A 26661-nucleotide genomic window follows, 5' to 3' on the forward strand; every position below is an offset into this window, starting at 1 on the left:
TCGAAAAGAGTAGGGGTGTTACCCCAGGGTCCTGGCCAAATTTCCCCCGGCCTTTACCAATCATGGCCTCCTAATAACCTCTGAACATCACTCTGCTCCCCTCCCCACTGGGAGCTGGTGTGTGGGGAGCAGACAATGCACTCTGGCTGCCAGGTGGGATCTACACATTGGCGGTGGAGGGGAGCCCCCATTACCTGTACGGCGCTTTAACTGAAGCATCCAGGAAAGCGCTACATAAGCGTAAGGAATTATTAGCAGATGTAAAGGAAGGGAACATGAAACGCACCTGCGGCGTGCCGAGTACCCCCTCACCACCGCCTGCAGCCTCCGGATGCCTTGCCGCTGCCTCCAGTAGGCCTGTCTCTGACGTGACCCGCGCCACACGGCCTGGATGATGGTGGCAGCCCTGCACCTCACTTGCAGCTGATAGGCCCGCCAGGCTCGCTGAAAGCAAAAACAAAACATAGGAAAACAGAAAAAACGAGCGAAAAAGCGAAAGGGCTAGATAATCCGGTACAGAAAGAGGACCGTTCCAGCACTCAAGAAGTTTTCAGGTCGCCTCCACCACTGCCAAAAGTATGGTATGGGGGGGGGGGGGGGATGAGGGAATTCTAGGAGAATTTGCCAATCCCTTTACTTGAACAGGCTGTCTCTTTCGTAAACAGGCTACCTTCCCTCCTGCTAAAATAAGTTCCAAGATGAAAGTCCCCTTCAAGAACAAAAACACCATTTTCCCTCCCCAGCGTGTGTGCACACAGCCCGCAGCGCCCCCATCTCTCCAGCAGGGGGAGTACCTGGATGGTGACCGCTGCCTGCCTCATGCGCAGGAACTGCATCCTCTCCAGCCGGGCGCGGAACCAGCGCTGCAGGAAGACGATCTTGCGCATCACTTCCTTGTGGAGGGTGTCCTGCAGCTCCTGCCTCTCCGCCTCCTGCATGAACACCTGGGCAAAAGAAGAGGAGGGGAGATTGGGCAAACAGATAGATGCTGGAGCTGAAGAAGATGGCCAAGACGGCGAAGCAGAAAAGAAGGGTTTCTTTGAGTGGGTCTCAACAAAAAAAAAAAAAGGGTGAAAGGCCAACCGACAGCACAGCCCAACAAGCATTAATATCCTCAGGTGTTTGAGCAGGGAGCTGCATCAGCATGCGTAGGCTGCAAAGGAACAGGTGCTGGAAGGTAAAGAAAACGAACGTTTTCGGCTGTGGAGCCTTCTTCAGGTGTCACTGGATTAATAATCGGAACGTTTGGGGAGAACGTTTCCCGTTCTGCGAGACCCGAGAGGCCTCCAGGCGCTACCTTCGTCTTGCCGATCTGGTAGTGGGTGTCGGCCCACCCCATCTTCTTAAACAGAGCGCCGAGGTCCTCCTGAGCCGGGCTGGCGCTCTTCGGCAGCAGAACCCGAAACTGCTCGATAAACTCCTTGAAAACCAAACCAAAAGAAAAGATCAATGGTGGTACTATAAAACAGTTGCCTTACGGATTTTCCATCCCTTGAGTAACCTTCCCCTTCGAAAGTTCGTAGAAAATAACAAGAGGTGTGTTTTATTTGTTACAGAATTTATTTCACGAGTGTAATTATACCTTGTTCTCCTCAACGATAGCAATTACAGCCAATGTTCCATAAATACCTTCTTTGGCATCAACACCACCCTTTTAATCAAGGGCAAAGATCAGTTGCCGGATGTCATTTGATTCTCGCGGCGCACCTCTGCCTACCTGGAAGGTGTACTTGGCACTGTATCCCGACCGCCTGATGCGGACCGTCTCCAGCATGCCTGTGTACCGCAACTGCTGCAGGACCAGGGCCTCGTCAAACTGCATCTCCATCTGCAGGCACAGCAGAGCGAGCACACGCCGTCACGCCGGCCCCGGTAAACAGCCGTGTCGCCCGGCCCACGTGCATCGCGGCGTGCGCGCAGGGCACGAGGCCTGGGTGCATTATGGACGTGGAGTCCCAGGCGTTGCTCAAGCACTTCCGCGGTTCTCGAATCACACAGAGACCAGTCAAGAGACACGGGCAGAATGGCCTCCACTCAAGAGTGACTGGTCTCATTACTGCAGTTGACAGCCGGGAGGTGTCCTCACCAAGGACTCGTTTTGACAGTCTGGAGACAGTAGCAGGACCACATGGGCAAAACTCCATTCTGCTTCCTTCAACAGCTCAGAAACACCCACTAACGAGGCTCAGTGGGCAATAAGGAGTAGGACACTAAATGTACACGCATGTGTCGTCTGACATTTCACATGGTCATACTTTCCTCAGTCTTTATCCATATGCCAAATGTGGATGTGAAATAAAAGGATTTGGGTTTCCATATCAATGGAATATGCAAGGCCGTACCTTTTCAGCGTTGGAACGAATGCAGCGGATGAAGAATGGCTCTGCTCTGCCCAGCGTCTCCATCAGCTTGCTCAGGGATGTCTGAGGAGCACACAGAAGACACTTTAAAGAAACGGCTTGCTAAGCACCGATTGTCAAGTGTGTAAGGGCCTGGAACTTTATTTTAGAAGCACTGAAGCTAAGGAGTTTCACACTTTTCTGGCTCAAGGTCTTCTTTGCAAGCAACTTTCCAATCCAGATAAATAAAATGACTTTAAATGCACCATTAATGTCAAACAATGTAATCCGATTGACTGTAAGTCCTTCTGGACCAGACCCACTGTAAATGGGTGATTTTATGTGCTGCTACATGGGGGATGAGAACTTCCTTACTTCTGGGGACTCCCTAGAAAGCTCCCAGGGACCAGCCAGGGTTCCCCAGACCCCTCAATCCGTGTTATCTATGGGGTCTTTAATCTTCAGAAAAGATGGAAAGTGAAGAAAGCGGAGCTGTTCCAGAGAGGTGGGCAGACAGAGGAAGGCTTACCTGGAACTGCGCACTGATGCTGGGGGGCTTCTTCTTCTTGTGCAGGTGCAGCAGAGACTTGGTGGTACGGTCATGCAGCGTCAAGCTCACTATGAACTTGAGGGACCTGGAGTCAATCAGGCTCTGCGAGAGAGGACAGGAGGCACATAACATGTCACTGTGCTTTTATCCCTTTAAAAGAAAAGCTATGAATACGTCTGTGATATGCTAAACTTCAGCACATCTCAAAATACATTATGTTCAATGTGACTCAACCGATGACAAAACATTACATTTCTTAAAGGAATCAGTAAGGCCAACCCTGAGTAACCATTTTACTTAAGTTTAATTGGGTATAATATAATCTTTTTTAAGAACATCAAAATGTATTAAGCATTGCTTTGAAGGGTGCTTAGTGTTTCATCTATTGCTTCAGACATGTCCAAGCTGTGTTCACATTTACCCTCCCCAGGGAAACCGTGCATGAGGCCATATGGCAAGCAGTTCGTCTTACCACAAAGAACACGTGTGCATATGGCTTTCACTCCAGGGGGGAGAGGAGAAAAAAACCCACATCTGATAAGGAAGGCAAGATTACCTTGGGAATGATCTGCTTCTGTCTGGTGCTCTTACTTTTCCTGCAAGAAAGTTAGAGGTTATGCAGCGACAGTCGGGAAAGCAAGGAGTGTCTGGGATGAAAGCCACACGGCTTGTGATGTCAGTAACGCAGTGAGCGGTGAGGGGTTACACCCGGCACAGAGACGAGATGGGGGAGGTGGGGGAGCCGAGGCCAGTCTGGGGGAGGGTGACGTGAGTGTTGGGGAGATCGATCCAGACAGCCAGCCCAGCGACCCAGGTGTGAAAACCATCCCTGCCTCCAGATCTCATTTTCCAAACATCGGCAACGAGTTCCATAATGTCCTGATTTTGCACAGACCAGATTCGGCGGCAGGGAGAGGAAGTATTCTTGCCATTGTTACAGTAGTGGGGAGAGGGGTGGATAGAAATCTCTCTTTTTAATGTCACTGACTCCAAAACAACTGTGCGTTGCAGGGAAATTATCTGGTCAGTCTGCTCATGGTACGGATATTTTAGGAGCCACACTCAAATAAGGTATTTCTACCCCTCGAAGCAATGCAGGCAATAAGGTACAAGGCTGTTCTGTTTGGGGAACAGGGCTTTGACTTTGTACAGTCTTGGAACACAAAAATAAACTCAGTAGGTGATGCTGTACATCCTTAATAGCAGTGTTCCAGAAACAGTAGCACTCATGCTTCTTTCATGAACCCATGCAGCAGCTGCGATATTTAAGCATTTTCACCACGAGCACACAGCAGGCCAGCTCTGACACACGTGCACGCGGACACGATAACTCACTACAGCCATCTGATTGCAGGCAGTGAAAGCTCAAATTGCACGAGTTTGATCTCTGTTCGAAGGGCTGAATCAACACGCTACAGCGTCTTTGGCACCAAGCAAGAACACTGCTGACATACTTTCTGATCGACTCTTTTTAGGGTTGGGGAGGGGGAAGGGTTTAGTCACTTTTCTCGTGCCTTGTTCTAGAGGCTTGATGGAAAAGTTTATCTGGATAATAAAAACCACAGATGAAAAAGAAGGAAAACGTTCACACTGCTCAGTGACATAACTTTAAGGTAGGAGCCCGAATTTTCCAGGAGATGCCGGTCTCCATTCATCACGACGAATTTAGACAAATTTCTGTATTTGAAAAATAATGACCCAAGTCTTTCACAGAAAACAATTTGTAGGTTACCATCAGGGTCATAGGACTTTCAACTAGTATTCCTACTGCTGTCTTGTCTTGGAAACCCCCCACCGCCTCTGAATTAGTTCGATCAAGCAGGAAGAAAACATGTCAGCACTGCTCTTTTGATAACGGGCAAAGAATACTTCCATTAGCTACAGACGAGCACTGGCAGCTCGTGCAATGTGGAGCTTGGCCATCAATGGGTGGGCCTGGGCTGGGCTGTCCTGGGTGGTGGGGGTGAGGGTTTAGACTCACTGAAGGACGTGACGAGGGTACCGCAGACGACCCCAGGACTGGAGCAGCGTGCGAGGGTCTTCGCCGTCCCACTGCAAGCCCTTTATGGAGTTGATGATTTGGGCATGCATTTCCCTGATTTAACCACAATCAGAAGGGGACGGTTTTCGGGGTGGGAGGAAGTGAGTAGAGAGCAGAAGGGGGGGGGGGGACAATACAACACAGAGTGGGGTTAGACACCACGAGAGGACAACACCCCTCCAACTGAAACCTCTCACAGGTATCACACGCAGAACAGGCTCAGCGCTGGTGGAAGCCACGAGCAGATGGAAAACCGTTTGTTGGCACGCTCTTGTGACGGAAGCTCACTTTCAGAAAAAACACACCTGGTGTGGATTATGTTAAAAAAAAAACTTGTTTCCTTGAAACCCAAGCACTGGGCTTCAGTCCCCTCAGTGCATGCATGCATGAAAGCAGCTGGTACATCCATCTATTCTGTGTGCAACATCAGCAGTCTGTAGCTGCAGACCAGCTTGCCTGTGAGAGAGTTCCAGGACACATGTTAATCACTTCACTGCATGCTCCTGATTGACCCGCCCTGTGCCCACACCCGTCCAAACTGGCATGCTGCTGTATTAATTTTTTGGCAGTTAACCCACGTCCCATGCTAGATTACACTGTGATTTCAGTGTTAACATGATGGGATTCCACACCACTCCACCTCTGTGCATGCACTCCTGTACGTACCACAGAGGGGTTTAACAGAAATGGGGGAGGCCAGACAGGGGGGACAGGGGTGGAGGACAGGGTACACATGGGCAATAAAGTACAATGAAAGGAAACTCGGATACCTTTTAGGAATGCTCAAGACATACACGAGAGATCGGAAACTAGGGGTTTAATACACCTACAAATCTTTCCTGTCATTTCTGCAGCAACAATTTTTTTAAAATGACTTGCTGAAAACATTAATTGGAAATGAAATAAAAAAAAAACACTGCCCTTTCAAAACTATCCTCCCATTCCTACAGGAACAACCCCACCTCACCCCTGCTTCGTTTTCCATGGCATCCTCAGGTTCCCATTCGAATTTTTATTACCCTTCTTACGAGCTCAAGCTGTGTTTCCAGCTTCCTGTGGTAATCACCAGATTATCAGAGCTGAGCAGCCTGTGCCATTTTCCTGCCCCGTGCAGCAAGAAAAATAAAACTGGGAGAAATAAACGATTACTGCTATACGTGCCGAGACCCAGCGTGGAGGCGAAGCAGACACGGTGTCACGGTCCCTGTTGACTGAAACAGTCGAGTCTTTACGCAACACTCATGTGCTTCTGTAGTTCTTTCCGGCTAATTGCTCTGCTGATTGACTGGAGGTTTAAATGCATGCCTGGTCCAAAATAAACAATGGCAATGTCGAACCTCGAACTTCTCCAGAAAGCACCGTACAAATGCTCTGCAAGTATAAGTCCAGGTCTCATTTCTAACTTGAGAGAGATCGTTTACCACACACCGCCATTAGCATTTGTGTTTTCTGACGGGGAATAAAACCCCTAAAGCGCATAGAAACTCCATTCAGCTTTGAAGATGAATCTAATGCAAAGCAACAGTTGGGCAGCACTGCTGCAGTCTCTTTTTGCAAGTGACCGTGCAAACCTTGTTATTCGCACCTCGAACCGTAACTCCTGTGGAGAGGTTTAGTTTGAGCAATATCTAAAGAGCAAGAGCTTCATTGGGATGAAATACCTGCCCCCCTAAGAAAGAAGAAACATACTGCCGCAAAGCCGAGCTCTGCACAGAGACAGGCAGCAGCCATTCACTGAAGTGGGACCCTGGTGGATGAATTGAGCATGCCCAGAAGATACGGAGGTGGCCTCCCTGCCCCAAGCTCTGTCCCTTCCTGTTCCTCCACCAATCCACTTACTTCTTGTTCTCATAGCTAGCAAAGATGTCTTCAAAAGCCTCTAGAGGGAGCTCCTCAGAATGATCAAAGGAGAAATCAAGCAAAGAGCCACGGCTGTGGAGGGGAAAAAAGGTCACAATCCGCATCAGAGCCCAGGAGGGTTGGCACATGGGCACACCGCGCTGCACATCAGCCAACGCTCTCGAAAGCCGATTTGGAAAGGTAACGGGAGCTCGGTTCGGTTCTAGCTGGTTTCACAGAACTGCTTGGCTGGTAACGTTAAACTTTCTGATGCCGACCACAGGCTAGACAAATTTACGTTACTAGTTACCCAAATTCACCAACAAAACAGGGCATTATTAAGAAAGCTTGAACAAAAACAGGGCAGCCTCTGGACCTAAATTCCACGTCTTGTAGATCCTAAAAAGGGAATTATAATTAGAAACAAGAAACGAATAAGGGATGAAAACAGCCCAACGTTGTGCACATGCTGCAACATCACCTTTAGAGTGGGACTTGTATTTTATGGTCCTAGAGGCATACAAGCATAAAGCAGGGCCTGCTTGCTGATAGCGACTGGCTTGACGACAGCTTGCAGAGGGGCACAGCGGTTCAGCAGCAGAGGAGGAGGAAGACAGGGGAGGAAACCTTACTTCCACGTGTCCTCCAAGTGCCATCAGCAGCTCCTGCAGCCTCTCTCTTCACCTAACGCACCAGCCCCACCCTGCTGCCCACCCCTCCCAGCCCCAGATCCCTCAAGCTTACCGGTACATCTTCTCCACCGCCGTGTTCGACCGCTGCAGCTCCCCGAGCGGCGTCCGGGAACCGCGGCGCACCACACCTGCAGGACACAGAGCCGCGGGCAGGGGGGTTCAACAGCCGCAGAGCAACAGCCAACAAGGCGGACAGCACACTGTGCTGGAGAAACGCAGCAGGCGACTGAAGGACCTCTTTGCGCACTGGCTTCTGTTTTCATTATAGATCATGAATCCTCCTCACGGTTGCAGAGGTCCCACAAAAGCAGAGATTGCTTAGATTGCAATCACAAAGTTACAGGGCTGTGCAACACGAAACATGGGCCTGAATTCTAGAGGTAAGCCAGTATGATGCAGCTACTAGTGTCTTGTGTTTGTTTTCTATGGTACCTGGCTATTTGGTGACATAGCCAGCATATGCATCTCTCACCACTGGCAGCCCACCGAAGCTCCTCGGCTGCTGGAAGAGGTGTTAGTGGGGCCAGCAGGGGGAGCTCACCCTGCGGTCTGTGTGGGTCCTAATGCCCCAGTATAGTGACGGGGACACTATACTGTAAAAAAGGCACCATGCTTCAGATGAGACATAAAACCCACGTCCTGACTCTCAGTGGTTGTTAAAAATCCCAGGTCGTTTCTCAAAAAGAGTAGGGGTATAACCCAAATTTCCCCCTGGCCTTTACCACTCATGGCCTCCTAATAATCCCCATCTCTGAACTGGCTTCATCACTCTGCTCTCCTCCCCACTGAGAGCTGGTGTGGTTAGGAGGGTACTGGTGTACTATGGCTGCTGTCGCATCATCCAGGTGGGGCTTCACACTGGTGGTGGAGGGGAGTCCCCATTATCTGTAAAGCGCTTTGAGCGGAGTGTCCAGAAAAATGTAAGCAATGATTATGAATTGTTATTACTTGCAACAACAGCTGTGAGACTGGGCTGGTCCTGCTGTAGTTCAGGGTCCAGAAAAGCGCTATATAAAAGTGTAAGGATATATTTTTACAGCTACAAAGGAATGGTTAGATGCCTAAAACGGCCAGTGATTGAGGCAAACGAAAGCACGATGTCCAGCCAGCTCCTGGACTGCAGTCTAGCCCAGCTCCAGGAAGGCAGCCCGGGCCTACCTGCTGTCTTGGCTGCCCAGCGCCGGCCCGCCTCGCAGAAGGCAGCAATGCTGCGGATGGTGGCCCTCAAGATGCCCCAGCGGAACATGGCCACCGGGCACATCCCAATGAGCTCGCGCACGTACGCCCGGTCACTGCTCCTCAGCAGCGCCACGATATCCGGCCGCATGTAGTCCGTGTTCTTCTCCCGGAAGTCCTGTGGAACAAACTCGAGATTTGAAGGCTGAAAGGGGACACTTCCCCGTGGCTCCATGCTCATTGAGGACACCAGGGTCCTTCTCTCCGAGTGTACAAACCTACAGCTGCACAATCAGAGTGGCCAGGGGCCCCCGAATGTCCTTCTAGGTCAAACGTAGCTAGCCGAGCCCTACCTTGATCTGGTACTTGACCGTCCCGGCGAAGTGCCGGATGACGAAGGCGGGCTCCATCACGGGGGTCGGCACAAAGAAACCGTTGCTCTGGTGCTGCTGCTTGAATTTCGCCAGGAGGGTTTTGTCAGTGGCACGTGGAAAGCTGCCGGCGAAGTGAAGAAAAGAGAGCGACATCAGTTCACGAAATGAGAATCCTTAAAAAAAAAATCACCAGTGCCCGACCTCTGTAGGAGCAGCTTGTGGTCAAACAGAAAACACCATTTACCTGCTCATTGCAGGTTTGGAAGCTCCCACAGGAGACGCACGCTAAAATAAAACTCGGCATAATTCTCCAGATTAATAATTTTATACACAATACAATCGGCTCGTGTGATCTGACGCTGCACTTGTTTTAAGCCACGGGTTGCCACCAGCCTGCCTGTTCTGGATCTCCTAACTCAGTTCTTGGTTTTTAATTAAGGCCAATTAATGTCTTCCCTTAGCGAGCCTGAAGTAAACAAAGGAAGAAGGATGGCGTAGATGGAAAGCACCTAATTAAAATCGGAACTAACAAACTGGGGAAAAAAAAATTAAGGTGTACATCATCTGAGATGCTGGATATATTGCTCTTACTTGCTCTCCTCGTCCAGCAGGTAGAACAATCCTGTGGGCTTCTTGCTGATCAGATGGATGCAGCCCACATTGTCTGTGTACTCAATGTTGTGCCAGCTGATGCCCTCAGCCTTGTACTCCTCCTGCAAGCAGAACCATCTGACCCTCAGTTGCAATAGACTATTTTCTGACAATGGCTATTTTTTTTTTTACATTGCCATAGGGGGAATCTTAAAAACATTTCTAGGCTACGATCTGATGCCAATAAGCCTGTATCATCTCATACACATAAAAAGGAAGTGAACAAGATCTGCTTAGAGCATAAGGTTGATGGACATCTTCCTGAGACGGACTGAATGCATTCGTGTTTGCTTTCAAGCAATGGAAGAGGACAGCACTAAGTTAAAGCTTCCGAGTGGACCAGAGACGATCAGAGTTCATCTTATAGACAAACGCTAGGATAAAAGAAACAGCTAGACAATGGTTGGAGACCATATTGGATACATTTGGTCAATGAGCCTCTTGTCACAGCCTTCATTCACTTCCTGTGCAGCAGGTGATACAGTCACACTAGCGGTCTTTTGCCATCATCCACACCAGGATCCTGGGCTCAATGGAAGCAGACTGCTGATCGAGGGCTGGGTAGCAGATGGTCCTCACCTGCTCCAGTTTGAAGATGTGCTGGTTGAAGTAATACTGAAGCTGCTCGTTGGCATAGTTAATGCAAAACTGCTCAAAGCTGTTGTTTTCAAAATCTTCAAAGCCAAAGATATCCAAGACACCTATGGACAAACACTAGGATAAAAGAATTAAAAGGTTATTAACATGGTGTGCATAACCTCTTAAGTACTTTATTCAAAGAAGTCGGGTGGAAGCCTTTGAGCTCCACAGATTGAGACAGGGACACTACACCAAAGAGTGAGGATAAACACGGGCTCTTACAGTAACCGATTCCTCCATGTCTTTCTTGTTCAGCAGAGCGTGATTGATCCGCAGGACGATCCAGTCAAACAGGGCACTGTACAGCGACTTTGCCATGGAGTCTCGGGCTGTGATAGCCTGGGACAGCAGTGCAAGAAAAACAGCTTTCACAGGGTACCAGTGGAGCACAGATAAATCAAGGTGCAAGTTTACAGGTAACACGGTTAAAATACAAATACTATACCAACTCAACACTGAGAGCATACAAGCTTACACATTCACACATAAGAACTACGAGTAACTTTTGGTTTTAATGTGCAGTGGAATTCTATCAAAGAGAAGCGCTGATGTGTAGCCATGGGAAGCATAAGATTATAAGGTAAGGTTAGAGACCCAACCTGCAGTGAAGTTCAAGTTCAGGAGTAAAGAAAATGGCAAACGCGCTCTACTTTGCTGAAGGACAGTGTCCTGTCAACTGACTCAGCATTCTGCTGCAACCCATGAGTCAGCGAGAAGACTTAAGTCAAGACTTGCTGTTTGACAAAAAAAAAAGAAGCAAAACTACCAAAGACTACCCCCCCTTCTTCTATCCCTAAGCCATTTTGGTACTGTTCGGCCAGGATCGGCAACCCAGTTCTCTCAGGGACCCAACCAATTCCAAACTAAAAAGGAAAAAAGATCTCAGATCCTGACCTCGGAGTGGCTATAGGGCAGGATGAGTTTGTCGTTGGCTGTCACCGTCTTCCGTTTGGTCAAGGCCTCCACCAGCAACTCTTCTTTAACCTGCAAGACCAAAAACTCATGAGAGTGCACATGCTTACCATGCCAACGTTCCCATCACCCCCCTGCACTCCTTTCTCTGGGAACAACAGTTGTGGAGCTGCTGTCGTTACCCTGACGTTTTGGAGAAGTCCTGCCGCTGGTGAGGACCCTGGACTCCGACTGGTTCGCCAAACACTCTCCTCTTGCTTGCTTTTTGGCTAGAAGTGCCATGACCAAACGGTCAACAGGAGATTTGGGTTTAATGTCATAGGAGTTTCTGCTTCCCATTTCCCTGTTGTCAATCTATGTCTAAAATCACTCTGAATGGCGTCTGCCATCACATAATATTGCAGGACCGAGGATGCTGGGGCAGCAGCTCAATTTACTTGGATCACGTTTTTTTGTCCTCCAGAGAACCTCAGTTTTTAGAACAGTGGTATCTAGATGGGTGCACACCTAGCAGCGGTGGAGAGCGTGGCACGACCCCCTCCTAGAAACTCGGCCCAGAAGTTCCCATGATACCTTGAGCAATTCAGACAGTGTGCTGAGGACTTCAGGTGGCCCAACATCTAGCCCCTCATCTCTGCCTGTGGACTTCCTCCTGTAGGTCACGTTGCCCAAGTAGAGGATAGCAGACAGCACCGAGAAAATTCTAAAGGCCATCAAACAAACAAAAAAGAAATTAACTCAGAGTACAAGTTCCACATTTTTCAGCATGACTTGTTGATAATGAAACCACAATGCAAATGAAGTATTTAATATACAACCTTCCATATTAGTTTCAAGGCCTTAAGCAATCGGTTTGCTGAAATTCCTGTCACTTCTTCCAGCTCAGTTTATTTTAAGGCCTGGCAAGTTCAGACTAGTATGAAACAACGTTTAACGGAGAGCAGCTACCAACATGAACACGCACCCCACGCACAGACGAATTCTCAATCAAGAATTTTATTTTTTCACCTCCTGGTGGCACTGCACTTACTAAATTCCGATACGGAAAAACAATGCAAGTTAAGACACTTTCATGGGAACAAAAGAAGAAATATGCATGCACCTAAATGGCAAGTAAAACATGGATACATTGAAACTAAAACAAGGCAACATGTAAAGGTAAAAAAAAAAGTGGGGAGATTCTCCAGGTGTGAAACATCACAGTGGTCTGTCAGGGCATTCTGTCACAATCAGAGAGTACAGGTGGTATAATGCTGATCTTTAAAGAAATACATATTGGAGGAGCATTAAAACAGACCTAAAGTGGTAGTTTAGACATGCATTTGCTGTGGAACTAAAGTAGTAGGGTTTCTGTTGCATCAGTACAGCAAGCCTGCACCCAGAGCATGGCCGCAGTGATAACGTGCAGTGCTATGGTGCGAGGGGCACCATAACCCCCCTAGACTGCCCACTTACTGTTTCTTGGTGGAAGGCAGAAAGCCCACCATCTCCATAGCCTGCTGCAGCCTCTCAAAGTCATGCTGCAGGTCTTCTTCATCTTCTATCTTAAAGTTTTGCTGCGGAGAGTAATTCACAGAAGGGGAAGAGAAAGTTACTCAGAACAATCTCAAGTGTCTTACAAAAAAGCACGTGCCAAGCTCACCGAAGTACTCGCATTTATAGGAGGAAAAAAGGTTACAGTAATTCATGAAAAAAATGATAAAAAATGTAAGAACTTAATTAGAATTTTTCTGACATGAACACTGCTGTGATCATTAAAAAGAATTTCGAGCACTATGTGTGTTTATTAAGTCTATGGGAATTGTAAATCGGAGGACACCCAGAGGTCAGGTGTGCTCCTGGGAGGCGTGTTCTGTACCTGCTTGAGGTAGAGGTAATCTTCGGGCTGTAGAAGCTTGAACTCCTCTCGCTCCTCCTCAGATGCTCCTAACAGCAGGTAGTAAAAGACGTGATAGTTCCTGCGGATGACACAATATTGAGGACATGGGATTCTGTTACAAGCCCCATGTTTTCATTGCAAAGAAAAGAGAAGATCCCAGCACAACTGAAACAGGGAATCATATTGCACTGCTGTGAGTCCAGCCCAATGTTTACTCAGCCACAGATTGTGGCAGACATGCTGGTCACATGGCACCGTTGTTTTTCTTCCCCTTTCAGTCTCACAGTTCTGCATGCACTAGGACAACACCGGCAGGGGCCAAATGTTACTGAATGGAAGTTAAAAGGAAAATAAATTTAGTAGATCTTTGAAGCAATTAACATAGACATTACATGTTACATGAATACATAAAGAGTTGAAAGTAAGGAGCTACTGTAACAAGTTATGAAGGTGGAAACTAATGGTCTTGTCAATGCATGCTGGCTGACTTCCCCCTTCTTCCCAATAAACTGCACGGGTAAGGTAGCGCGATCTGCGCAACCTTCTGAGGCTTATTTTAAATTCTTGGCTCTCTACCACGTCAAAATCAGTCTAATAAAAGGTATTGCAAAATTTTACCAATTTCTAATTAAGCACAAAATCGTGAAATTTACGAAAGTACCACGTAGTTGCCATATTGTGGCAAACCCCTGGTCTCACAACGGGCAAGAGTGAGAGTTTGTGCAAATTAAGTACAGGTTGTGCAGCAGACATTTCAACACGGAAATGTTCCAACGTGATCTGTACACAGAATAAACAAGTGGCGATTGTTGGTAAAACCATCTCAAATTTGAGAGCAATATTTCTACTAGTTTAAAAGAGATGTATTCACAAACCTGATGGTTTACAACATAATTTGGCTGCTTCACAACATGAAGTTTCATTGCCTCGTTCTGAATCAAAGTATGGTGCTGCACATAGCTAGAAATTGTCTATTTTGTATCATAAATAGGAGATTTTACTTTCATTGTGGTTTGAAATGTACTCATCAATGCTAATAGCTCCTAACCCTGAAATAAAAAAAAATACTGTTGCAGTTCGCCCTTTATCTTCTATATAACTTCTCCCCCGAGACGTTAATGCGTTCAAAAATCAACTAAAGAAATACTTGACAGAAAAGTTAGTGAAAAGCAAGATGCCAGACTATTTTTATTAATTCAGACAGGGAAGACAGTCCTCATTTCCTCCTTCGTCTTGCGTAGTACAGTGCATTTCTTCTAAATTTACACGTTTTGCTTTTGCATGGAAAAAATGCTGAAGTTTCAGATTAAGCTGGTATGAAACACCCTACACATTCCCCACTGAAATCAATTTGATTAGTGGGACGCATTCACTTTAAAGTTAAAAAGTTAAGTTCATCTCAAACAGGAAGATACAAACTGTGTATTAGTTCCTGGACTAGACAGCTTACAACATGCCACAAAACTGTGATAAAACACAGCGCCCTCCATCATTCACAGGCACCTGAAATTCCTCCACTTATGACGCACAGGTTTGAAAAGGTTTAAGAAGAGGTTAAGACTTCTTACCTTTCATTTTTTTCCCGAGAAACCAGCCGAGATTTCTCCAACAGGTACTTTTCAACAACAGCCCTGAAACAGCAAGAGGGACAAACAATCAAAAGATGGCTGTGAGCATTGCCCCTCTACAACCTGGACTCTGAAGAGCAGCACATCCAGCAGCAGGGGAAGTCCAAAGCACACAAAAAATATTTGAGCTCACGTTACATTTCACATATACATAAACCTTACAAGATGGCCAATTTAAAAGAGCATACACGTTAGTAATGCCACCTGTGCACGGCTATTATTGTAGCATCTGAATCGGCCAATAGGGTTCATCTTAACGTCCTTCCCAATTCAGATGCCAGCCAAGATTAAGCACAACAATTAACTATACATATCGGTCTGCCTTCTCAGACCAGAATGATGCACAGTACAGCATACATGCAAACATGTTCCTATGTGTGGAAGGAGTTTTCTTAACATGCAGTTGGTATCACTGATACTAATCTCCAGTCTGAAATTATATCTCACACACAAGTGCTTTTTTTTTTTTAAGAGTTTTATTTGCTGTTCTCTTTTAAAGCTTTTAAAACACAAAAGCTCCCCCCTCCCCACAAATATCTTTTGGAATCCGAATTCTAGCATATTTAATGGCAAAGCTCAAAAACAGACCTCTGATGTCAGAAGTACAAATCACTTGAGTACTGATTGTGTAGATGTCAACACCATCTTAGCACAATGTCCTTGGTTTTTTTGCACCAATTTTTAGCTTTGTTATGAAGAGGAACTTCCAGGAATGTGCATTATCTTGTGCTCAGCTCCTCCTTATCTGGACACCACTCTGCAGACAACCCTGACCCACGCACACACTTGTATTCCTACATTCGTGGGGGGCTTCCCACTAACACTCCATCAAAGTGATACTCCATGTAGGGTGAAAGTTTTAGCACCTTTAGATTTAAAAGCCATTTGGTTCTTCAAAAAAAGTAAAAGTAGTTGTCCACACACTGTCCATTCGTCAATAGTAACTTTTTTTGGCTGTTCCTGCATTAATAGCTGTACACACCCACATACAACTCCTCCCACCCATCAGGATCAAGAATGAATGGATGGGATCATCACCACCACCATAAGAAAGCATTTCCTCTGCTGCCTACAAGAATGAAGTTCAACAGTAACAGGGCTTGGACCAGTGCATCCAATTAGTCCAGAGCAGATGTTCTAAGTTCAGCACCAGCAGAAAAAAACAACCCAGATGACATAACAGCATTATACTTTGACAATATGCAACTTTGTAGGTTGTGTATGTTAAGGATATAGATGTGACAGAGCATTACATGCAGGTAGTAAAAAAACAAAGTATAGGATGATGCACTGAGCATGAAACTGTTTATGAAAAAGGACTTGAGCGTCTTTCATCTTCTAGACACCTTGGGGAATGAATAGAAACATCATCATCCAGAGAGCCTCCTCTAGGATGTAACTTTAGTGTGCAAGAGCCATGTGGCCTGCTGCTCCTGATCACAAGGTTACATTTACCAAATGTATGCACTGAGAACACAGCAGCAAGCGACACAGAGGTAACGCCTAAAATGCAACACGCTCCTCTCAGCACGCCCAATCCATAATGCATAACCTGACATTCCTTTGCAGGAAAAAACCACCAGGCATGGGTGATCCGACAGCGAGCAGAAATGATTTAAGAGTTATCCTTTAGGTGCTGTAAGGGGGAAAAAGTCAAATCTGCTCAGATTAAACTCTGCAAGTTACCTAAAGAGGCTTAGAGTCAAAAACCTTCCAGTCGTGTGGCGTGCAAGAGCTGTGGTTTGAAGAACTATGAGATTTGACACCAACCCCCCACCATGCCACCAAAAACAAAACAAGTCCAGATCTGCCGAATTGCAGCTCGCGAGTTTAAGCAGGAAAAACAGACCCTTTAGACAGAAAAGAGCTCGCATTGTTGTGCAACACGAACCAGCCTATCTGCAACGATAACCCCTACAGGGATAAAGCTCTGAGAAGAGCAGAAGAGAAACGTGGAACCAGTAGTGGGGCTTTTCCCATGGGGCAGGTTACACTGAAGCAGCCAGGAAAAATAAACCCTATCAACAGCTCCTCTTGCAGGAAGACTGGGGATTTTCCTCTTGCAGTTTGGTTCGCGAGATAACCGATTAGGCTTCGCTCGCACTGCCGGGAGAACAAGCCCACGTTTTTTGCCCCGGTGACCTCTCAGATGCACACATCAGCTGTAATTAACCGTTTAAAAGTGGCTCAAGAGTGGTGAAACATGCTGGGTTAATCCTGCACTTAGCATATGTTTTTTGCACAAGTCTAAGCCCCTTTAATAACAGCACTGTTTGGTCTTGTTACAAGGTCGATCCCAGACTATAAAATTTAATATTAAACAGTAAACAAGGATGAGGAATGTTTTTGGTGCATGCAGCTGCAGAGCTTCTAAAGCATTCCTAACGAATTATACAAATCCAAATGACAAGAAAATTAAAGTTCCTTAAAATAGAGTGCAAGCAGCGCTCCTGGGTGTTTCTCAGACTTTATGAAGCAGCAGTCACAGGCATGTACTTTCTATTTATTTCTCATTACGACAAACTTCCTCTTAAATTTGCCACTTCCTGTACAAGGAGGAAGTAACATGCTTGAAAGATTCCTGTCTCATGTTGTTGCCACGTAAACTGCTGGAGGAGGAAGAGGGGAGCAAAATATCACGAAGTCTGTTCCTTCTTTTTAAAAGTTGCGATGCAGACTGGGGAAAAAAACTTAAAATCTCAGAATATACCCCAGTGAACTTTCCCTCCCCGGAGTGTTTCCACCAGCAAGACTGTGTGGCCTGGCTGCTCAGCAGTTTGTTACAAACGCGGGGCTCAAACCACACCGCTGATGAAGAAACAGTAACTCTTCAAGCACTCTGCTGGGAGGGCAGTGGGTGTGAAGACGGGGAGTACACACAGCATTTCTTCACATAATGCTTCGGAGAAATTACTCACCCTCTCACGACTCCACTTTCCAAGTAGTTGACTTGGATGAACTTTCCGAAGCGGCTGGAGTTGTTGTTATGGGCTGTCTTCGCATTCCCAAATGCCTGATAAAAAAAGAATGCATAATATATATTCAAATGTGCTGAAATGGTGGAACGAATTATGCATATTATGTAGCAAATGCACAGCACGCCCTCTTTTAACACACTACATGTAACAGGCCTAAAGGCATTCCAGGAACAGGCAATGATAAGAATAACCGGGAAAGAAAAATTCACTTTGTTGACTACCATAATTCACTTTCATATGGGACCACAGTGTCAAAGGATGTCTGGGGTCATACTGCTCTAGGGTCTGAGAGACAAGTAACTTCCTGAGCATTCAGATTAAAAATTTAAGAGACCAAAGTTCAATCTGCTTTCTACAACATGTGGTGCAACGACCACCCCAGTGTGATTAATAGCCAGAACCAAAGCCCGGGAGCGCTCCCAGTCCAATCTCCCACTGGCTAATGCCACTGTGAGCTACAGGGCATAGGGGCTCCAACAGGTCTGAATGGGGATCACTGTTCTGACAACAGCAGTAACAGAAGCCTTCTAGAAAGGAAGCTACCACAGTACATCCCAAACAGGCCCTGTATTGTTCCCGGGAGACAGGGAGGATCAATTTGATACAGTGCTGGTACAGGAGGAGGGCTCACGGGGTGCTCGCCTAATGAAGGCTCAGTGTTCAGGGTGGAGATGACCTACAGTACCCCAGAACCCAAATCAGTCCCCTCCAAACTTGCAAGCCAGCCAAGGCAGCAGATTCTCTGCTGATTCAAGGATGGGTTTCTGGAATGAGTGCAGGGAGCTTCAATGCACATTCAGGTTACTCAACAGGTAGGTGTTGAGATACCAGGTCATCAGCAGTGTAAAAGGAAAAAGCCAAGTAAAAGCCAGAAAGGAAGGTATAATTTAAAAGGTTCTCCGTGTATACAGTGCAGACAGTTTTTCTTTTTTATTCCCAGTTCTTTATTCAATTTTAATAATAATAATACTACTACTAATAATAATACTAATAATAATTGCTTACACTTACATAGTGCTTTACTGGACACTCCATTCAAAGGGCTTTACAGGTCATGGGGATCCCCCTCCACCACCACCAGTGTGCAGCCCCACCTGGATGATGCTCCAGTACACTCGCCACACTCCAGCTCTCAGTGGGGAGGAGAGCAGAGTGATGAAGCCAGTTCAGAGATGGGAATTATTAGGAGGCCATGAGTGGTAAGGGCCAATGGGAAATTTGGCCAGGACGCCGGGGTTACACCCCTACTCTTTTCGACAAAAGCCCTGGGATTTTTATTGACTAGAGAGTCAGGACCTTGGTTTTATGAGTGCTGGTGTGCGGGGGGCGTACTGCTGCACTATGGCTGCCGACTCTTCATTCAGGTGAAGCTGCGCACCGGTGGTGGTACCCGCAAAGCGCTTTGGAGCCGAGTGATACTATTATCTACAACCACTACTACTGATATGGCCTATCTACAGCCCACTGGCAAAACAGGTGTGCTGAATATCCGTGGCTGTCCTCTTATCTCCCTGCGGGAAAAACAGAGGACCTTGTTTTCACTTGCGGGAGAACCGTAAATGCCCCACAGATGCATAGCAAATTAATTAGAAGAAAAGTTTCCCCACAGCAAAAATGGGGCTCTCTCTTTACCATCAAGCACTAGCAATTAGAAGATAATGCTGAACCATTCCTCTCTCGATTAGTAATGCCCTTACTGAGGGGGTCAGAGGTCAGCTGCCCTCTTGACACCTCCAAGGGAAGGAGCATTGAAGTCTCTGAGAAAGGACAGAAAATAAACCTCTACTGACCCCACCCCCCCAACCCCCAGATTGTAACACTACTGCTAAGGCTTAAGATGCACTCAGGACACTCCCATTCCACAAGGTATTAGCAGGGGGGTGACGTGGCTAGGATCTGGGACCATGTGATGCAAGCGGCCTGCCGGGACAAGCTGGGGCAGGAGCCTCACTCTCCTCCCCGCATCGCGCCTGCTCTCGTCACACAACCCTCTCGACGGCACCAACGAACGCTTCAAATCCGACAGCCCCAGAGGGACAGGAAACAAAGGTTCCACTGTCTCGGCTCTGGGGGCGCCCTCGTGAATATCCGAGACGCCCCAGACGCCATCTTCAGACGCGGATGTGTAAAAACCTGAAGTAGGAAGCAGCCGCCTCTCTGGAGGTAAAAGAAAAGCCAGCCTTGCAGAGGAGGAAGCAGAAACGGTAACTTCAAAAATACTCTCAGCCCTAGAGCAGGCTCATTTGCCTAAAGATTCGTACCAGCATCGTTCCTGGGCGCTGTGATGCGCTGGGCGCAGGTCTCCGTTAGAAAGCCCGTGTGTGAGGCCTGCCCCTCCACTCCCTCACTCCCCAAGAGTCTTCCGCGCTGTGCATTTCCACTGAAGTGACTCAACCACTGACCTCACCCGGACTACAGATGAGCAAGTACGGAGTCACACTGCTGCAGCACACCGTTAACTGGACACCCCACCCACACACACAGCTCCCCAGTACTGACTCCCAAAGGAGCATGGAAGAGCAACTCTTTCTCTTACACCTCTCTCCAGGAGAAAGATGAAGTGCCTAAAGCTCGGGGTGGAACCTGTGTTTGGCTGTTCTACATCTGCAGGCCGAGACACAGTAGCTACACGTAAACAAGAAATCCCATCTTTAAAAGATCAACTGCGGAGGGTATAAATTATTAGTTTAAATCTTTGGGGAAAACAGTTTAAAAGAGTTTTCATAAAAAATGCTTAATTGTCATATTGCAGTGACCACACCACCTGTTGAAAAATCTAGTTTTTCCACTTTTAAATAACACTAAGATCTCTGCAGGAGATCAGACTTTTCTTCTGGTGGAAAACAGCAAATAAAAACTTTTAAACTGACCGTTTGTAGCCTGAACACTGACCTACTACTTAAAACACGACTGGAAACACTGCATCCAGGTGGGACAAAAGTAAACCGAGAGTTAAATACCTGTGGAAATCAAAAGGCTGAATATTCAAAGCAGCACGACGGTGTTCCTAGAACTACAACGCAGCACAAACAACCTGTCTGAGCAGGCAAGTGAACATGAAACTCAAATTCAGCCTCAGACAATATACAGGCTATACCCCCAGTGATGGAACTAATCACTGAGCAGCTGAGAGGCTTTGGGCCAAAGCTAGTTTATGGTTGAAACCACCCTGCACTTTCAACAGGTCAACTTCTTTTATTAATGTTTATTTTTCCCCTCTTTGCTAAAAATCTTTGGGGATTTGGAATCCCCTTGGAATCATGCAATCCTGCCTTGCGGACAGGCGAGTAGTTATGCCAGCTGAGCCACTGGAAAGCTCTTGGGTTTTTATCTATACCCAGCACTGTATTGCAGGCACAGAAACGGAAGACGTGTCGGTCTGTTTGTTTTTAAATTCCTAGATTAAGATTTCCACATCCAACTGGAATTGAACGCCGAACACCTGGGGCGAAGCTTCTCTCCCTGTCTGTGCGTCTCATGGAGAGCAAGTTGGGGTATGCGAAAAGACGAATTCCCTTATGCAAGAAATTGTATACGGCTAATAAAGTGATCTCTCCAACTCCGTACGACTCCGTCTTTCAGAAATACCGCTCGAGAAGTATATACAGTATATTCAATCATTTTGAACAGCTAAACAAAGACAAACAAAAAGAATGACTCCTCGTACTAAAGCGTCATTGCTTCTGCACTACATTTGTGACCTTCTACCACTCAATTTTAATGTCACCCCCATGAGGACTATTTCGATAACCAGCACCACCGAAATTTAGATGCCATATTTTGATTCAAGCCGCTTAACATCGCGTCTCTGATCCGATATCAAGATCAATTAAGCTAACAACGCCCAGCACTTTTCCCCAATAATGTCAGACATCCAGTCAAAGCAAATACAGTCAGGCCCTGCAGACCTGGAAACAGCAGCTTCGGATAAACAATGGGCACAATACCCACAATTCCTCTAGACTTCCTGCAGAACAATACCATGGAATGCGATAGGCCAGTAGTAAAGGAAGTCGGCACTGTAAGAACTTCCTGTGCAGAAATCTTATTTCCTGGAGGAAAGATCAGACTGATAGGAAACCCCCCCGTCTACAAAAACGTGTGCACTGTATTTCACCGTCTTTGGGATAGAAAGGGGCCGTCTGGCATTGTTTCAGAATTCAGGTGGACAGGTGTAGCGGTGGTGTATTTCCGTCCCATACCACTGCTGGGGCAAGAAGGAGCTGTGGCAACACTCGTTAATACCATACTGGTGCACGGGTTGGTGTCTGGGATTAATCAGAAAGGAATGACTCAATTCCCAGTTGATTTTATCCTTTTAATTTATAATTAAAAGGAGTGAGGCCAGCCAATAAGCCCATTAAAAAGAGACCTCTTGAATGTTCTCCCAATGTCCTGTCCTATGATCTCTCCCCAAAGGTTGACTGAGGATCCTTTCATTCATTCAGTCCACAACCTCAGGCAGGGAGCAGCTGATCATTATGTAATTTGCATGTGGTTACAGCACTTTTTTTTGGCTCACACCTTCAAAGGCGGTGATGGCGGTGGTCGGGGAACACAAAACGGCGAACACTAAAGGAAGGAAAAACCTTTTCCTCTATTTACATGTGCGAAGGAAGTTAAGAATGTGACCCGAGTTGAGTGGGCTGTTTTTTTTTTAATCCTCCCCTCCTCAAACAGGGTGTAACAGTCTCTCTCGCCGCCCTGATGACAGAGACCAGGAAACTGGGGTCATTCGTGATCCAAGCAGATGTGAAGAGGGTTACGGCCATCGCAACCAAGAAGCTCCTTACCAGCACCCCCACCATTAAAGAAAATCACCTATAGCAACATCTGCATCACATTTCCCTCTCTTCGCCCGACGCATGCCCAAAAAGGTCATCTAAAAGCAAAAAGGCCCCCCGCGCAGCTAACCGATCTTACGTTCAGGCTAAGACGCTGGTATAAAAAAAAAAAACACGCCCAAGAAAACAGAAGCAGCAATCTCCGGTTGCAATAGCGTCTTCTGAAGCAAGGGGTTCCTGGCTGCGCATGGGCAGTGTAGCATGAGCAGCTGAGGAAAAAAAAAACCTTGCACACACAGGAAGTCATTCTCTGCATGACCCAGTGTTCACTGTCTGCAGTCCGGAGAGGGCTGCTCAAATGGCTCGTGAACAACCTTCGTCTTTAGATGCCATCACCAGCCTTGGGTTCCAGCACCTGTAAGCCGTGCTGCATTCTGACTTGATAGCATATGGCCTCAGCCAGAAGGAGTCATGGTTGGAATTGGTCAGGATAACTAGCAGCCCTCTTGGGAAACGCTTGAGCAAGAAGCTTCTACGCTTCTCTTTATCTCTCTCTCTGGAATCGACTGGAGGAGCCTGTGTACAGCAGCAAGACAGGTCTAAGCAAGATGGGTGAGCAAGTGGCACAGGGGTAGCAGGCTGCCCTCCTACACTCCAGGGGGGACGGGCACGTGTCAGCAGGTCTTCATTTCCCTGACCTCTTAATGAGCTCAATCATTCCACTATTTCATTGAACCAATTTAAAACTTTCTTTATTAAGAGCCTGGAGTTGGCTGATCTAAACCAGCAATGGTCACAGGTTGCCTTTTAAAACCAGCAGAATTGGAACCAAGTCCTACCTTAGTTTTTGGATGACAAAGTGTTAAATGAATGTTTATAATAATAATAATAGCTTACACTTATATAGCGCTTTTCTGGACACTCCACTCAAAGTGCTTTTACAGGTAATGGGGACTCCCCTCCACCACCACCAATGTGCAGCACCCACCTGGATGATGCGACGGCAGCCATAGTGCGCCAGAACGCTCACCACACATCAGCTATCAGTGGGGTGGAGAGCAGAGTAATGTAGCCAATTGGGGATTATTAGGAGGCCAATGGGAAATTTGGCCAGGACGCCGGGGTTACACCCCCTACTCTTTTCGAGAAACACCCTGGGATTTTAAATGACCACAGAGAGTCAGGACCTCGGTTTTACGTCTCATCCGAAGGACGGCGCCTATTTACAGTATAGTGTCCCCGTCACTATACTGGGGCATTAGGACCCACATGGACCGCAGGGTGAGCGCCCCCTGCTGGCCCCACTAACACCTGCTTAGCTTCAGTGGGTTGCCACTTGTGAGTTGCAGAGTGATGTGGCTGCTGGCTCGTGGTTATACTGGTGTTTATACTTTATCATCAAAGCTGGTTAAACTGTTTTTTTTCTTATTTCCCAAGTGTGATTTCTCCTTGGCTGTAAGAAGGTCTTCTAGTTTGGAGTGGGGCTGTCCCATCCCGGTGCTGGAACACTGGTGTGCATTTCGGTTTTTGGGGTCTTTGATGGCTGAGAGCAGCTCTTTAATTTAAACCGATGTCCGTCTCAACATATCTGCACTGCACAGAACAGCACGGTGTGTACACATGACCTCACCAGTAAGGAATGCAGCTGCAGCTATAAACATCCCTCATGGCTTCTCAACATGGAGACTTCAAAATAAACTCATCTCTTCAACTCAACCTCTTTTTATTCTAAAAAAAAAAAAATCCTAGATTTAATAAAGGATGGAGAGGCAAGCCAACTGCAGCAGGCCATTATTTGAGCAACAAATGTTACTGAACCTAGCTCAAGTTGCACACTGAAATGAAACGTTTAAATCGCTGCTTGCCTGCCTGGAATCCACACACACAGGTCCCGTGATAAGAGGTTTTCAAAACTGCACAGTCAAATTAAGAGTGTAGAATTCTGTTCCTGTGATCTAAGCCTGAATTTCTGCTATGATTGTGTATGCTGCAAAACTACCGAAATCAGCGTCAGACAAGCGCCTTCCAAGATTGCTGGGTTGTTTGTAAAATGAATCATGTTCTCTAAATTTAACTTTGCATTTTTTCCATATAAAGCATAGTATTAAATCATGCGTTCTCCAGCACACAATTAATCTTAATTCTACAGACCATGGTAACTAGAGACCAAGTCATAACAGGCTCTCAAATTCAGTTTTTTTTTATATAACCACAGACATTTCAGATGATTTTTCTTGAGGGAAATACCAAAATTGCAGTTCATTTACACTTGGGCAGTGAAAACCTGAAGGATCTCCATTCATCACTATTAATAAACATACACCAAAACAAATCTGGTTTACAGGCAGCTTTTATCCCCACTTTGATTCCACATGGGGGGGGCTGTCATGTGATACATTCTCTGCAATGGTACTGCTGCCCTGAACACTCACATTTGCCGATTATATTAGTCTCAAGAGCGTAACAGCTCTGAGAGCACTGCAGCAGAAAATGCACGTTGATAACAGCAGGCTTGAGAGTCATCAGCTGCCTGAGTAGCTAGGCACCCAACAAACACTCCAGACCGTTTGCATGTGGATAAAAACAAAAGGTTCCAAACAGAGGTCATCCCGCTGATCTTGCTCAGTCGGTTATTAATAGTTCATTGATCTATTGATCTCTTCCAGTCATATCATGAAAGAAGCCAGGATATCTGCTGCAATGACATGATGAGATAGTTTGTTCCACCCTCCCACAACCATTTGCGTAAAGAAGTACCTCCTGTTCCCAGTTTTAAAAGCACTTCCATGGAACTGGATGTGAAAAGAGCTTAGAATACCCATTAAATCCACATATATTAAAGGCCACCTTGTCACAGTGTTTCCGCAGTTTTGCTCTTAGCATTCACCAACATTATATGGTGTACTTACACTGCTCTGCTGCACTACTGCAAACACCATGCCTCTCTGAGCTTCATCATAATTTCACCGTTTCACTTGTCTTTATCCTGCTTCCACATTGCTAGTGCCTGTGGCTGCATGCTCAAGCCTCTCAAATCATCAGAACTCAGTGCCTCCATCTCTATCCCTTGCAATCAATGTCCGTTTCTTTGCATATTCCCTGTCACACAAACGTCAGGGGAGTCCTCTCCTGGGCCAGAGCACCAATCCAATAAGTCTTGGAGGTCACCCTATCACAAGGGCTGTTCTGACCTATTCCTCAGGACAGACCATCTGTAAATTAGATGAAGAATGGTGGCTAATTGAAGCAATACTAGCTCTTGATGGATGGTGGGTGTTCATCTGTTCCAAACAAAAACTCTAAATTACTTCATTTAACCCATCACTGGCAGAGGGACAGCAGCCAACAGCCTAAACAAACCACTCAGCCCAGTCCAGTCCCATCACCAGCCGATGGGAATGACCAAGTGTGACCAAGCACCTGGCAGAAAAATCCTGAAGAGTTTGATCCGACTTGCTGGAATCAGAGCTATACTCGCCGAGTTTAAAGACCATCCCTAATTTTCTTTGTATGTTACTTGAGCCTCTGTGCCAGGGCTGTTTGGCACTTTGCACACAACTTCCCCAACCTCCACTCCTCCTCAGCCAGTTAAAGGCTTTTCTCTTTCTACTGCTTTGACAGAGCTCAGGAGATGGCTGGAGTCCTGTCCCTTTATTGCTTTTCTTCCTGGTCGTTTCTGGGGCTGGTCTTAATCTGCCACTGGCTCTTTCTTTTTCTTTTTTGCTTCTCATCTGCATCCTTTTAGAAAGCTGAAAGGGGAACCGGGAGGGGTAGCGAAGGGCGGGCCAGACTGAAGCAGCCCACAGCAAAGCCAGCGGCAGGAAGGCAGCTAATCTCCCGTTGAGCCATCGCACTCAGCTCCAGCCACACAGCTCGGAGCTCCTTCCCCAAAACACACGCGCGCACACACCGTCTGCCTCCTCAGCCCCTGCGCGGAGCACCAAGGGAGGAGACGCAGATCGCCAGGTGAAACCGCTGCCCTGAGTTGGGTAAAGGACAAACAAAACTCTCCTTCATGCAGTAAGATTGAGGGAAAAAAGGCATAATACCAAATACTACCATTTTCAAGTCAAGCTATCATTTTAAAAATGAGACGCTTATCTTTGTTTTAAAATGCACTCAGATACAATGAGCAGCACACATAAGCACTGGATTTGATTTGATACCATTATAACTGCA

At 46.7% G+C, this 26661-nt stretch overlaps 1 protein-coding gene across 12 annotated transcripts in view; it reads right to left on the reverse strand.

Annotated features, from left to right (window-relative positions):
- Window positions 1-26661, reverse strand: part of LOC148639153 (unconventional myosin-IXb-like) — an 81114-nt gene that overhangs the window by 23242 nt on the left and 31211 nt on the right. For 8 of the 12 annotated variants that reach the window (XM_088622130.1, XM_088622136.1, XM_088622131.1 and 5 more), the window contains exons 3-23: window positions 17639-17733; window positions 14661-14723; window positions 13072-13171; window positions 12669-12769; window positions 11787-11916; window positions 11196-11285; window positions 10524-10640; window positions 10242-10376; window positions 9603-9724; window positions 8991-9132; window positions 8620-8815; window positions 7514-7589; window positions 6770-6862; window positions 4871-4984; window positions 3446-3485; window positions 2869-2991; window positions 2343-2423; window positions 1718-1828; window positions 1298-1420; window positions 795-944; window positions 287-444 (exon numbers count right to left, since the gene is read on the reverse strand). In XM_088622130.1, the coding sequence (XP_088478256.1) occupies window positions 287-444; window positions 795-944; window positions 1298-1420; window positions 1718-1828; window positions 2343-2423; window positions 2869-2991; window positions 3446-3485; window positions 4871-4984; window positions 6770-6862; window positions 7514-7589; window positions 8620-8815; window positions 8991-9132; window positions 9603-9724; window positions 10242-10376; window positions 10524-10640; window positions 11196-11285; window positions 11787-11916; window positions 12669-12769; window positions 13072-13171; window positions 14661-14723; window positions 17639-17733 (2360 nt within the window). The remainder of the gene's footprint in view (window positions 1-286; window positions 445-794; window positions 945-1297; window positions 1421-1717; window positions 1829-2342; window positions 2424-2868; window positions 2992-3445; window positions 3486-4870; window positions 4985-6769; window positions 6863-7513; window positions 7590-8619; window positions 8816-8990; window positions 9133-9602; window positions 9725-10241; window positions 10377-10523; window positions 10641-11195; window positions 11286-11786; window positions 11917-12668; window positions 12770-13071; window positions 13172-14660; window positions 14724-17638; window positions 17734-26661) is intronic. The other 4 variants (XM_088622134.1, XM_088622141.1, XM_088622135.1 and 1 more) reach the window with 3 other exon arrangements.

Source organism: Lepisosteus platostomus, chromosome 27 (assembly GCF_059453375.1).
Source record: "Lepisosteus platostomus isolate fLepPlt1 chromosome 27, fLepPlt1.hap1, whole genome shotgun sequence".
NCBI classification, from domain to species: Eukaryota; Metazoa; Chordata; class Actinopteri; order Semionotiformes; family Lepisosteidae; genus Lepisosteus; species Lepisosteus platostomus.